This window comes from Strongylocentrotus purpuratus, unplaced genomic scaffold (genome assembly GCF_000002235.5).
Source record: "Strongylocentrotus purpuratus isolate Spur 01 unplaced genomic scaffold, Spur_5.0 spur5_scaffold_13, whole genome shotgun sequence".
Taxonomy (NCBI): Eukaryota; Metazoa; Echinodermata; class Echinoidea; order Camarodonta; family Strongylocentrotidae; genus Strongylocentrotus; species Strongylocentrotus purpuratus.
This window is the reverse complement of record NW_022145598.1, coordinates 11,754,078-11,768,590: the sequence shown is the minus strand read 5'-3', so window position 1 is coordinate 11,768,590 and position 14,513 is coordinate 11,754,078. Positions and strand designations below refer to the sequence as shown.

At 37.2% G+C, this 14,513-nt stretch overlaps 1 protein-coding gene across 1 annotated transcript; it reads left to right on the top strand.

Moving 5' to 3' along the window:
* The first annotated feature begins 2,931 nt into the window (after positions 1-2,931).
* Positions 2,932-3,428, top strand: LOC590023 (late histone H2A.2.1). The gene has a single exon (XM_789645.5). The coding sequence runs from the start codon at positions 2,997-2,999 to the stop codon at positions 3,369-3,371; it is 375 nt and encodes a 124-aa protein (XP_794738.1). The 5' UTR covers positions 2,932-2,996; the 3' UTR covers positions 3,372-3,428.
* The last annotated feature ends 11,085 nt before the right edge of the window (positions 3,429-14,513 follow it).

Below are 14,513 nucleotides of genomic sequence, written 5' to 3'. Positions count from 1 at the left end.
TGTACTCGAGACAGCGTTTCTAACGTTAAAGTATCGGATAAATAGTTGAAAACTACAAAATACTAGCTAATAACTTAATGAAAAAGAAAGGACCGTCTTGAATTGGAAATGATGGCTAGAATAATATCACATTTTTTTAAAAATAGACATTTAAACAATCCATAACAGTTAAACAATCCATCGTTTCATATTAAACGTGTAATTAGTTGAGTCTCCATAGACTATGTAATATAATCCATTGTTTTACTGTCAATGACCTTTTTGGTTAAATGTATGGATACACCCTGTCATACTTCTCTTGTTTATGTAGATATTCGTTCCTATGGCGATGAAATGATACAAGAAATTGATACCGCCATTATGAAAACAGTGTGTGAGAGGTGAACATAGGGGAGATACGTAAGAAAAGAGAAGGAGAAATTAAAGGAGAGATACTCAGGGATAGAGAAAGAGAAAAGGGAAGATAATCAGGGAGAGAGAAGGAGAACATGGGATCTCTGGGAGAGAGAAAAAGAAAAGGTATGGCGAGATAACCAGAAAGAGAGAAAGAGAAACATGAAAAGGGGAGATACTCACACAGAGAGAAAGGGAAAAGGAGAGATACTCAGGGATAGGGAAAGAGAAAGGGGCAGATACTTTGAGATAGAGAGAGAGAGAGAGAGAGAGAGTGAGATACTGAGAGAGAGAGAGAGAGAGAGAGAGTGTGTGAAATACTCTGGAAGAGAGAAAGAGAAAAGGGAAGATACTGAGAGAGAGAGAGAGAGAGAGAGAAAGATAAAAGGAGAGATAATCAGGGGAAGAGAAAGAGAAAGGTTCAGATACTCTTGGAGAGAGAGAGAGAGAGAGAGAGAGTGAGATACTCTGGAACAGAGAAAGAGAAAAGGGGAAAATAATCAGGGAGAGAGAAGGAGAACGGGGGAGATACTCGGGGAGAGAGAACAAGACAGGGGGACATACTCGGGGAGAAAGAAAGCGACAGGGGGAGATAACCAGGGAGAGAAAAAGAGAAAAAGGCCTGGGGTGATAACCAGAAAGATATATAGGGGGTCTTTATTTCACATATCTACAACATTCACAACATCTACATGTATAAAAGCAGCATAGCAATAAAAGCCTGTACCTGTTTTTCAATAACCTTTGTTTTTCGTTTAGAATTTGAATGTGAAAAGCCTGTACCTGTTTTTCAATAACCTTTGTTTTTCGTTTAGAATTTGAATGTGACAAGTTAAACTTTTTATGAATAAAATATTCAGCAAAATCAATCAAAGTGTTTACCAAGTAATTATCTTACTTGCCTAGATCATATCCAAATACTCAAGTCTTCTCATTATCAAGTATCTAATTTAAAAAAAAGGAAATTTCAACTTTGTTATCATTTTCCAAGACACATCTTTTTACACTCTAGCATCATATGCCATGATGTTTCAATGGTATTACAAAGTTCACATACATAATCATTTGTTTAGTTTTCCTTTTATGTAGGATAAACTTTGACGGTAAAAACATATGCAAAAGTTTAACATTATGTTTGATCCTGTTTGTATCTCGTTAAGCATTAAACTTAAACATTAATACAGGATTCCAATTACAATTGGAGGTCAGTGCTAATTGTTGCTGCCAAGCATTGTATATAAAAGACTTTTTTCTGCATGCACACCATTAAGTAAAACTGTTTAGCCCTAATATTTAAAATATTAGACTCATCATGTCGATGCGTTAGATATAAACCATTATGTAATTGACCAAAAAGCCACAAGTTTGGAAAGGCTTTCTTCACCTTTGAAAAGTTGAAAGAAAACAACAATTTGGGTAACTTTTATTTTAATATGAGACACGAAATTCACATCATTCCGATGTCCTTGACTAAAGATTGGTTTACTTTACATATCCCAACTTTTTCTCATAACTTTGATTTGATTTGATTTGATTTATTTATTTCTGTTTGATTTTCTGTTTCTGTTGCACTTTTACAAATTTATAACAAACAAAACATTGTAAATTTTACACATGCCAAAAGAATATAATTATGCAGAATAAAGTAAGGCTGGCTGTAACTAATTGAAAACATTACAGGAGGGTTGACAAAGTAAGCAAAGCTTGATAGCATGTCTGCCCTGAATGGATACATGATAATGCAAATATGGAGGAAAAAATATTGGTAAAAGGGAAAACAGAGAGAGAGAAAAAGAAACCAGAAAGAGTTGGTGTACATCAAAATTCACAGATCAGATGTATGTGGTAGTTGGATTTCACTTTGATATACCAAAGAGATAGATAAATGAAATACAAAATTACATTAACATGTTCATTATATACCCAAAGTTTCTTTCATTCGAATTGTCTATTCCCCTCTCTTTGTAAACTGTCTTTTAAAAGAAATCCAAAAATGTTAAGTGAATGAGATGTAAATTTCTGTGCCAGCGCACATTATATGCACACAGAACAGGATGTAAACATGATATCATATAATATACTCTATTTTATCAAGGCCTGACTTTGTAATGTGTCTTTTTACTTCCTTGTAAATCTTGTTTAGAGAGCTCGGTAACGGAGAGCCTTTCAGTGCGGGTCGCGCCGGGGTCACTCCCCGCCAAGATCAACGGCCTCTCCGTATAATGTAAGCCATATGTTTTTGACCATGTAAGTGAAACCCCGCGCTGGCCTGACTGTGTGTATTGCTGGCTCTGTGTACAGGTCAATTGACATACATTTGTGTATCTAACAGCTAAAACTCTATGGAGGACGGTTAGTGTAGTGTGGCGGGAATACCGTACACACAAAAGATATTGAAATTGGCGGTATATGTAAATGAGGTGTCCGACCCGCAAACACACCGTCTGTTGTCGATACGCCAGAGTGGACTGGACTATTGTGTATGATCTGTATTGATTCGCGGACGGAACGAGCGGATCCTCGGAGAGGGTATAAATAGCTGGCCGCGAACTTTGAAAATTCATTCGTTTCATTCACAACGATCATACCAAAACTAAATCAACATGTCTGGACGTGGTAAAGGAGCAAAGGCAAAGAGCAAGGCCAAGAGCCGATCATCCCGTGCAGGGCTTCAGTTCCCCGTTGGCCGTGTGCACCGTTTCCTGAAGAAGGGCAACTATGCCGGCCGTGTCGGTGCTGGTGCCCCAGTGTACTTGGCTGCCGTACTCGAGTACCTGACCGCCGAGATCCTCGAGCTCGCAGGCAACGCCGCCCGCGACAACAAGAAGGCAAGGATCATCCCCCGTCACTTGCAGTTGGCTGTCCGCAACGACGAGGAGCTCAACAAACTTCTCGGTGGAGTTACCATCGCCCAAGGTGGTGTCCTCCCCAACATCCAGGCTGTCCTTCTCCCCAAGAAGACCAGCAAGTCTGCTTAAGAAGTTGACTTATCTACAGGACAGATCAGATAAACGGCTCTTTTCAGAGCCACCAAATATCCAAGAAAGATTTCATAGTGTAAGCTCTCGTGTTCTAAGGAAGATCAACCTTTACTATTCAACTACTCTACCATATTCATGATATTGATATACATAATACTATAACAGTTTTATTCCCCCCCCCCCTCTCTCTCTCTCTTCTCTCTCTCTCTCTCGTCTCTCTCTGTCTGTCTCCCTGTTATACTTATATGATTATGTTACGATATATACCTCTCTTTTCGCTAGGTAAAACAAGCCATGTTGATACATTTCCTTAACGATTTGTATGATTGATAAAATATAACATAATGCATAAATAATCATAACTCTATAATCATAACTCTATAATTAACTTATAAATATAATGATGTTCTATAAAATTGAACGTGATCTGTATACAGTCATAGTTTTGTTTCGCTCTTTTCACCCCTTTTTAGTATTGAATCGTTTCCGCAATATTTGCGGTTGTTTGCCCTTGACCTCAAAATGGTGTTAAACAAATGAACATGAACATCGGAAGCAGACGTTTTCTGTTCGATCTACTTTTTATTTCCACCGCGAAAATACACAAGCAATGAAATGCCCTCAGGCGAAATATTGTTTTTTTTTCAATGGCACAGGCCCCCCGCCCCCCCCCCCCCCCCCCATATACTGCATTTGGACACGCTTGAAAGATTCATAATGATTAGAAACGGGTTCAACTTGCAGTTGTAGTCATGAAAGAAAATGACGACTCCGTTCGAATGTAAACATCTAAACCACGAATTATACTGATAATAATAGTAATGATAATGATGACGGTGATGATAACAATAATGATTATGAACTTTATAATACTGAACCAAAAATTAACAGAAATACAACAATACATAGATTTAATCTTTTGTTTTTATTGAAGAAAAAATATAATATTTATGACATAAGGATAATGTGAATGTTTTTTATGGAGTCAATAGGCAAATCTATTGTAAGGTTGTGATGAAATGGCTTTCCCTGTGTTCTAATAATAAAACAAATTTATGTTATATTTCCCCGTGTGGTGTTTCCTTTGGAAAGAAACGCTTAAAAAGGCGTTGTGGCGTGCGCCTGTAATCCAGATAATAGAAGTTACAAACTTATTTAGCCGAGGACGCAGGTTCGAAACTGAATCACGTCTTTCGGATTCGGGTGGTGACGTAGGTCGGTCCCCAGACAAAAATATTCACATCAGATTCTTATTGATACTTTTTTTAAATATTTTTTTAAAGGCTATCCTAGACTTCTAGTCATATTTCGTGTGTATTTTTCTTTCTTCATTACAGTCAGGTCTATTGTGCATATTTTATTAGGTCTACAAGGAAGTTCAAACACAAAATAAAATCACGTTGTATGTTTTTCTTTTTTCATTACAGTCAGGTCTATTGTGCATATTTTGTTAGGTCTATAAGGAACGTCAAACACAAAATGTAATCACATTGTATTCTTGTGCATTGTCCCCATCGAAATTATTTGTGTTTGGGGAGAGCAATGTTATGTCGTCATGCATTACGATTCATTGCCAGTGTATTCCTCCCAGCAGTCTTCATGATATATGAGGCAATTTCTTAAGTTTGTTTTATATCATCAGCAATTGGATATTTTTCTGTACACAAATATGTGTTTGTAATTGAGCGACCAGACGCAAGAGGAAGGAAGGACTACAACAGTCTTCTCTAAGGACTAGATATGGATTTCGTGTTTCTTACATGCCTTTTTCTCTTGATGGTATCTTCAGCTGCTCAAACGCAACCAGGTAAGATGGTTAGGGTGTGATATGTATTTGACAATTAATACACCTTGGTTATATTTATATAATATTGACTGGCCTTGAGGAAGATACAAATTATATTGCCCAAACTAGACTCATATTGCCCCGAGTCATAGACGAGGGCAATATGGGTCTTGTGAGGGCAATATAATGGTATATCCAGAAAGTTAAGCCACTCAATCTTTTTATTGTTATCCAATCAGACATCTAGAGCAAATACTTAAATCATCCATGACAATCTCAAAGAACTGAACAAACTTTGTCATCGCAGTGCTTGATAGGTTTAATAGATGCGCGATGAAAGTGACAAAACACGGCGCGGTCAACACAAACTATATTTTCACTCGTCTCTACACGCAAAGTCTCCACGGGCAGGGAGACCAAGGAAAATACAAAGAATATACTCCTCCGCAGTGGCGGATCCAGGGGGGGGGGGGGGGGGGGGGGGGGGGGGGGGGGGGGCCCGCCCCCCCCCCCTTGAGAAAAAAAATCATGCAAAATCACGCGATTTTTACCTTTTTTGGGGGTTGGGCCCCCCCCCCCCCTCCCTGGCGCTCAAGGGGGGGGGGGGGTGCAAATTTTAAAATTTTCGAGGACCAAAAAAAAAAATTGTGCTCACTACATATTTATTTTAAAAAGGTTCATGTAAAAGCACTCATGATGAAGCCGCGCCCGGCCCCTACAAAGAGGAGCAAAATAATTGTAATCGGGAGATCGGGGATCATTCCCGAAGGCTTGGGAGACGTTATTGGAGTGGGGGGTGCGACTCCCCAACCTGTCAGGATATTGTCGGTAAAATTGCCCAGCTGTCGGGAAAAATGAGAGAGGGGAGGGGAAAAAAGAAAGGGGAAAGGGAAACAAAACAAAACAAGAAAAGGAAAAGAAAGGAAAGAAAAGAGAAGAAAGAAAGAGAAAAAAGAAAAGAAAAAAAGAAAAAGGAAAGAAAGAAGGAAAAGAAACAAAAGAAACAAAAGGAGAAAAGGAAAAATAAGAAGAAACGAGATAAAAAGGAAACAAAAGAAACGGAGAATGAAAGAGAGAGAGAGAGAGATGTAGGTAAGAGCCTGAGGGAAGAGGGGTGGGAGTAAGAGAGAGAGGGGGACGTTGGGTGGAGTCGCCACGTCGAGGGAGTAAGAAAGATACGCATGATAATTATGTTGCTGTGTCGGGTCCGCAGTGTCGATAGTTTTTGCTCGTTCGTCGTGTACAATATCAATGCAGAAGCTTGAAGTCGGTGAGATGTATAATGTCGGTCGGCCGGCATTTTTTCCCCCTACGAACTGTGACTTTTTAAGGGACAGAGAATTTTTTTTGAAAATTCAGACAATGAATAAGAGTCGGTACAACGAATCGTCTTCTTTCTATAATAATTAAATAAAACGTCAAAGCTTCCGCGCTTCGCGCGGGAGGGGGAACTGAGTACAGAGAAGGATTCAGAGTCAAAATGTACAACGAATCGCCTTCTCCTCTAATAATTTAAATAAACCTGAAAGCTTCTGCGCTTCGCGCGGGATGGGCGAAAATAAATTCAGACAAGGGTTAAGAGTAAAAATTAAGGGTAACGTAAAGGTTCCGCGCTTCGCGCGGGAGGGTCAAAAACTGAATTCAGACAAGGAATTAGAGTAGAGAACGGTACAATGAATCGTCTTTTTTCTCTAATAATTTAATGAAACGTCAAAACAACCTTGCTTCGCGCGGGAGGGGGAAACTAAATTCAGACATGGACACGGTATAACGAATCGCCTTCTCCTGTAATAATTTAAATAAACCTGAAAGCTTCTGCGCTTCCCGCGGGATGGGCGAAAATGAATTCAGACAAGGGTTAAGAGTAAAAATTAAGGGTAATGTAAAGGTTCCGCGCTTCGCGCGGGAGGGTCAAAAACTGAATTCAGACAAGGATTTAGAGTAGAGAACGGTACAATGAATCGTCTTCTTTCTCTTATAATTTAATGAAAAGTCAAAACAACCTTGCTTCGCGCGGGAGGGGGAAACTAAATTCAGACATGGACACGGTACAACGAATCGCCTTCTTCTGTAATAATTTAAATAAACCTGAAAGCTTCTGCGCTTCGCGCGGGATGGGCGAAAATGAATTCAGACAAGTTAAGGGTAACATAAGGTTCCGCGCTTCGCGCGGGAGGGTCAAAAACTGAATTCAGACAAGAATTTAGAGTAGAGAACGGTACAATGAAACGTCTTCTTTCTCTTATGATTTAATGAAAAGGAGAGGGGGAATCTGAATTCAGTCAAGATCACGGTACAACGAATCGTCTTCTTTCTCCAAAAAATAAACGAAACGTCAAAGCTTCCGCGCTTCGCGCGAAGGGGAGAAATTGAATTCAGACAAGGATTAATAAGAGTAATAATTTAATGAAACGTCAAAGCTTCTGCATTTTGCGCGGGAGGGGGGAATCTGGAATAAGACAAGGACACGGTACAACGAATCGTCTTCTTTCTCTAATAATTCAATGAAACGTCAAAGCTTCCGCGCTTCGCGTGGGAGAGGGGGAAACGAAACCAGACAAGGATTAAGAGTCGAAAACAGTACAACGAATCGTCATCTTCTCTAATGATGTAATGAAACGTCAAAACTTCCGGGCTTCGCGCGGGAGGGGCGAAACATGAACTAAGAGTCGGAACGGTACAATGAATCGTCTTCTTTCTCTAATTATTTAATGAAATGTCAAAGCTTCCGCGCTTCGCGCGGTAGAGGAAAAAAAGCATAAATTAAAAAAAGGCGGATGTTGATATCGGACAAGATACATGACGTGAGCCTGCCCCCTTTCCAAAATTGTGCCCGCTTGTAGGTACCGGTAAGGTGCTATGACCTTGTCAGTATTGGCATGTTAAGTTGAAATATCGGTCTGTGCGATTTTAAAATTTTCGGCCCCCCCCCCCCCCCCCTATTGGAAAATCCTGGATCCGCGCCTGATGTTCGTCTCACTTTCTCGTTAACGCGATATCTCGAGAACCCCTAGAGATGTGAACTTCAAACTTGATGATAGTATGTATCACCATAATTACATAGACAATCAGACACCAGCTAATTGATATATTGTTGTTCACCAAGCAGATGTTGTCTTTTGCTGAATAGCTGCAGTTCTATAAATCAGTCAGTATTATGTTTGATTAGGTTATAATGATTATAAAATGTAATCTATTAATTTTGTCTAAATGGATAATTATCTTTTTTTTTCTTCAAATTATTATCATAACTATTAATCATCATCATTATTATTATTTTTTAGATGGTATGGTACTGTCGTGTATTACCTGAGTTACTTGTTAGATTTCTTTTTCTTTCCGACAGTTTTGTGAACAAATATTTAAGAATAGAAACTACATTTTCTTTCAAATGTTTCACAATGGAAGACCCTATATTTAGGTCTGGACATACGAATTTGACGTCATCTAAAGGACATTTAGGGAACTGTCATTACTACCAAAAAAAAGCCATTAAAAACACAAGCAAAACATGATGATAGATAATTAGTGGCAACGCACTCTGCAGACTGGTATATAGCGCCATCTCGTGTCCATCGGAGAAGATGAATATATTTTGTAAAAGACCAATACATTTGTAAAAGCGAATACAATGGAACACGAACAAATCTGATGTAGAATATATAAACGACTAATATTGTAAAAGACTAACAAATAAATATTCAATGAAGAAGAGGAATATGATTTCAAGATGATAATATTGGATAAATGAGCATATTGATAAGACGGATAAATTAAAAAGACGAACAAACGTGATAAGATGAACATATACAATGATGAATATACTACAAAGATCAACATATTAAAAGATGAATCATTACAAAATATTAATATAAAAAAGATGAAAATATTGAAGAGTTGAATAAATAAAAAGACGAAAATATTGAAGAAATTAATTCAAGTTCAAGTTCAAGTTTTATTTCAATTCAAGTCCATAAAAAACATATAAGATACAGATTATATACAATATAGAAAACACAAAATACACACAAAATGGAAACATGTCTACAAATATATCGGAATTATAAAAAGTTAAACAGCAATAGAAATGAATTGGGGAAACTGCAAATAAAACCATAAGGTTCTGTCGAGGCAGCTCCCTGTTATTAAAAGATACATATACAACTTCCAACAATTGGCTATAAAAAGTATAACAATAACAAAACAGTGTACAAAACATAGGAGACGTATTAACATGCAAATATTATTATAGATTTAAAAACAGATGAAGTATTTTTTTAGTTTAGATTTAAAAGAGTTTAAGAAAGCAGTATCACGTATATCTTTGGGGAGGGAATTCCATATTTTCGGGCCAGTGTGTCTAAAAGTAAATAAGGAATTTGTTGATGGACATTTTTCAATAAAATAGTTATCAGGATTTCTAGTATTATAATTATGAACATATTTTTTACATTTCATCATAGTGGTAAGATTAATCGGCAGTTTATCAGTTTTATGTTTAAAAACCATGAGTGATATACAATATTGATTCAATTGAAAAATATTTAAAAACTGTAGTTGTTGAAATAATGGTATTGAATGGGCATTGAAATCAGACATAAGACATATTCTTACTATACGCTTTTGTAATATATGCAGTCGTTGTAATCTCGTTGGGTATGTGTTGCCCCATACAACATTACAATACATTAAATACGGTAAAACCATTGTATTATACAATAAAATCAAAATACTTATTAATAATTATTAATAAAAAGGACACAATATTATAAAGATTAATAGGCCTATATTAAATAGATGAAAAAAATCAAAAAGACGAAAAAGTGAGTATTAATGAATATATTGAATAAATGAATAGGCATATATTGAAAATATGAATATATTGAAAAATTAATATATTGGAAAGATTAAAATATTGAAAAGATAAATATATTAAAAAGATGAATATATTGAAAAGATGAATATCAAATAGAAAAATACTAATCATTGTGATAGGATGAACAAATACAGTGATGACTATATTAAAAAGACGAACATATTACAAATACGAATAGGCCTATACATGTTGAAAGATGAATATATTTATTCAGAGATGAAATAAATACAAGAGATGAATATATTCCCTTTCGGCTTGCCATAGGCGCTCGCAAAAACTATTGTTTTCCTTCAAAATCGTCTCAAATTGATTTTGCATATGCTTTAGGTTATTTTAAACATCAAAACAAAAACGTGCATCCGCGCGTGTATTTCCACGCCTCGGTCTAAAAAAAAATGTTAAAAACACCGGTTTCTCACTTGATTTGGCTTCCTGATCCCATTCTTGATCGTTTTTACTTATTTAGTTTGACCATTTAATTCTAATACGTGCACGAAAAACCTTGGAATGCTCGCCAGCGCGAATTTTGCTGAAAAAACATGGAAAATTGCCAAAATTAATTTGAATTTGCTGTGACTGGTGACTCCCTTTTTGGTCTTATATTCAGAAAGGGCTTTAAGTGTAGATGTAATTTCATGCATCAATTTTTGCTTAGTTTATGACGTCATCATATTGCAATTTCAAGTAGATCTTATATGTTTCATTAATGACGTCGGTTCTAGGACAGCTACCTCCTGGACAACCATCCTCCGGATAACCTCCCTTAAGATAACTACCCTCTAGGACAACTACCCCCTAGGAAAACTACCCCGGACGACTACCACCTAGGACAACTACCCCAAGACAACTATCTCCTATGACAACTACCTCCTCCGACAACCATTCTCCAGTACAACTTCCCTCCGGAAGACTATTCTAGGGGGTAATTTTCTTTACGTGCCATGTCCTGAGACGTTGGCGACCATGGAATGCCACAGCTCTCTGTCCCATATTCTATGAAATAATTCATTCTCCCCGAGATCAATTCCACTTTCAGAAATCCCGCTCCTTAAGCTACTCATCCACATAATCCTCCTTCTACCCCTACTCATCCTCTCCTCTATTCTTTCAGTCAGTGCGAGATTTTCCAAACCATTCTTTCGAATAACATGACCCAAGAAGCTCAGGAGTCCCGTCTTCATCTTCAGCTTCTTATTATTTAGGATGTTTTCTAACTTGGAGATTTTGCAAGTCCATTCTTCTGTCGATTTCTTGCTCTCCTCTTGCATCGCCTGTAATTGTAGTCCCGAGGTAATCAACAGTGGTGGCTTGTTTTATTTGATTGTTGTTGATCTTAAGAGAGCTTGGTATTCCTCGCTTCTTTGAAAGTACCATGCATTCCATTTTCTTGTCATTTAGTGATAATCCTCTCTTGTCACTTTCTCAACGCAGTTCAGAAGGCTGCGGCTTAGCGTAGATTGCGCGGCGTAAGCGCCGTGACACCGCGGGAGTTGCGCCCTGGAGGCATTTGAAATGAATTTTCAACTCCCAATTCCAAATAGTACTCCCAAATAGTATCTTTTTAGAGCAACCTTGAAATGATTGAAATATTTCTGGTCGCGTGAAGAGCTTGTAACCAATCAAAAACCAATAGATTTTTAATTTAGTTATGGAAGTAGAAATAGTAGTAATAGTAGTACTGGTAGTAGTGTTGCTTTTGTTATTGTTGGTTGTTGCTGTTATTATAATTTTCATCACAATTATTGAAACTTTTCTTATTGTTGTCATGTCTTTATCATTTATTAAACAGATTGGGAATTCACTCATCGTGATGGCTTCAATGAGAGCATGATAGAACAGAGTGGCACAGATTCCAGCGATTGGAAGACTATATTTACAGGAACAGATAGTAAGACCAAATGAGGGGGCGGGTCGCCCACAACTTAAAAACTAACTAGAACAAATTTTTTTTTTATTCAAATCATCCAAACTATCATGATGACATTTTCATAACATTGACAAACCTTAATTTTTACTGGAAATAATAAAAAAGTATTACGATTGTACAAAATGGGCGTACATTTTGTGCTGCGCAAAGATTCATTCAGTTTGAATTTGGCCATTACAAGAAGTGGGTTATTGATGTAGACAAATGCTCATGTACCCTTTACATGTTATTTTATTTATGTTATTACCCAGGCGCGTACGCAGATTAGAGCATATATTTTTATTTTGTTTGGTCTCAAAAATTGCGCAACGTCTCAGCCAGCCGCTGAATAACCACATTTTGTTGCTGTGTGTCTCAAAATTTGAAAATTTGGCCGATCGAAAATTCGTTTCGTTGGGAGGGGGGGGGGGGTGGGTAAGGTCAGCTATATTTCGGGTCACCCATTACCACAATTATTTTATTATTTTTATAGTTTTTTTTTTTTTAATTAAAAAAATAAATAAAGTGGGGGGGGGGGGGGTTCCTCTAAAACAGACACATAACAAAAAGTTAAGGGGCGGGTTCAACCCCCCCCCCCCCCTGCGTACGCGCCTGTTATTACCAATGAAGAAAAAAGCCAGTCAATCACTTAAAGCTAAAGATCAGTTATGTCATGCGATTGCATTGTGAAAGAAACGTTGTGAAATCGATCAGAAACGGTTGATCATCTAGCACAGATGTACTGCAAGGTTCTATAATTATCAAAATGATAAGCAATTTGGCCAAGTCTTCATAAAGTTAGAAGCACTGTACACAGAAAGATGTATATGGGACTACACACACGTGCGCGACACGTGCATTTCATATCTCTCAACAGGCAAGAGATACGCTAATACTTACCAAATATATCAATTAGTAGGCGGTTTCCCGTCAAAATTGTTATCATCATGTAATATTCAAAACATATTCTTTCACATGATTGGTAATAAGAGCTTCCATTTCATTTTTTAAAATTGGGGCGTTTCCAATACTGGTCTTTACCTTTAACCCGTTGAATACTGAATTATCTAATTCCCATAGACTTAAAACAGAGACCACCAGGTTCCAGTAAGCAATGGGTTAATAGTGTCTGACAGTGAATGAGATGCAATGGGTACCCGGCAGGTTGTGAACGTTCATGTCATTGGATTGGCATGTGTGCGCCTTTTAACTTTGTTGCCCGGCAGGGATACTTCCTATGCAGCGGAGCGTTTGCATCATCATGTGCGGATTAGCATCAAGCGCTATCAATTTATGATTTTGTTTCAGCTTACTTTCGTGCCGGTCAAAACACGGATAAAGGAGGTGACACTGCTGTATTTTCAGTAAAAAATCAGTTCACATCGCCCAGCGGAGAGATGCTGATCAGCTATTATTTCACAAGCGATTCCGGGGATGGCTTCTTGAATGTTTCCACGTGTAATAATAACGTCACTGTCCTGTCGATTCCTCCATCCAACGACAACAGTCTGCATCATTCAACTGTAAATTATGATTGCGAGAGTACTGAAGTTGTCTTTGTGAGTATGTCAGCTAGGGGTATGCATTGAAGATAGTCATCAGGCCCAAAATCATTGCATAGTTCTAGCATGTCAAGTAGCAAGTAAAATTGTCATACAAAATGCTAAATATAGTAATAAATAAAAATGTTTCGAAGGCCTTTTGATGCATAATAAAGTTAAGGCACATATCATATTAGATTCTATTCAGAAAATGTTGACAATGAAATTATGTTGTATAAAGTAAAAATTTATGTGGGATCAGAAAAAAATGTGAACAAGTCGTGACAAGAAAAACAATGAAAGCGACTTTACATTTTCGAATTGATCGATACAAGTTCAGAATAGTACTTCAACGAGTCACACGGGCAATATTCATATTTTGGGGATTTTGAACTTTTCAACTAATCTTAATATACATCCCCGTACGGCTGCTTATCATCTTTTTAATAATATTTATTTATTTATTTATTCTTGTTTCCTTTTTTCTTCTTTTTCTTCTTCTACTTCTTCTTCTTCTTCTTCTTATTCTTCTTCTTCTTCTTCTTCTTCTTCTTCTTCTTCTTCTTCTTCTGCTTGTTTTCCTCTTATTTTTCTTCTGCGTCCTCTTTTTTTTCTTCTTTTTCGTCCTCTTCTTATTCTTCATTTTTATTTTGCTTGACATTACAAAGATGACGTTCACCGCTGTCAAAGGTTTCAGTTGGACATTTATTGACATCTATACAATTCGAATTTTCGAAGACCCCTCCAACACACTAGGTATTTACATGTAGTAGATACAGAAGTAGAGGATGACTTTGAGAATCTGTTTGTATTAGTATTATTTCAATTATAATAATTTGTGTTTGCTTTCGTTGTATTGTTTATTTTATATGTTTTATGTTAATACCAATACTGCTACTATAAATAATAATAGTTTAAATTATAGATCGCACACACCGTTCAGGGAACCTCATTGCGGTAGCTCGGCAAATAGGCCTCGGTCCCAATTTCTGACAAGCATTAGTCACTGCATTCATAAATCAGTTAACGT

Coding starts and splice junctions, on each gene's coding strand:
- LOC590023 (XM_789645.5), top strand. CDS start 2,997: ATGTCTGGACGTGGTAAAGGAGCAAAGGCAAAGAGCAAGGCCAAGAGC.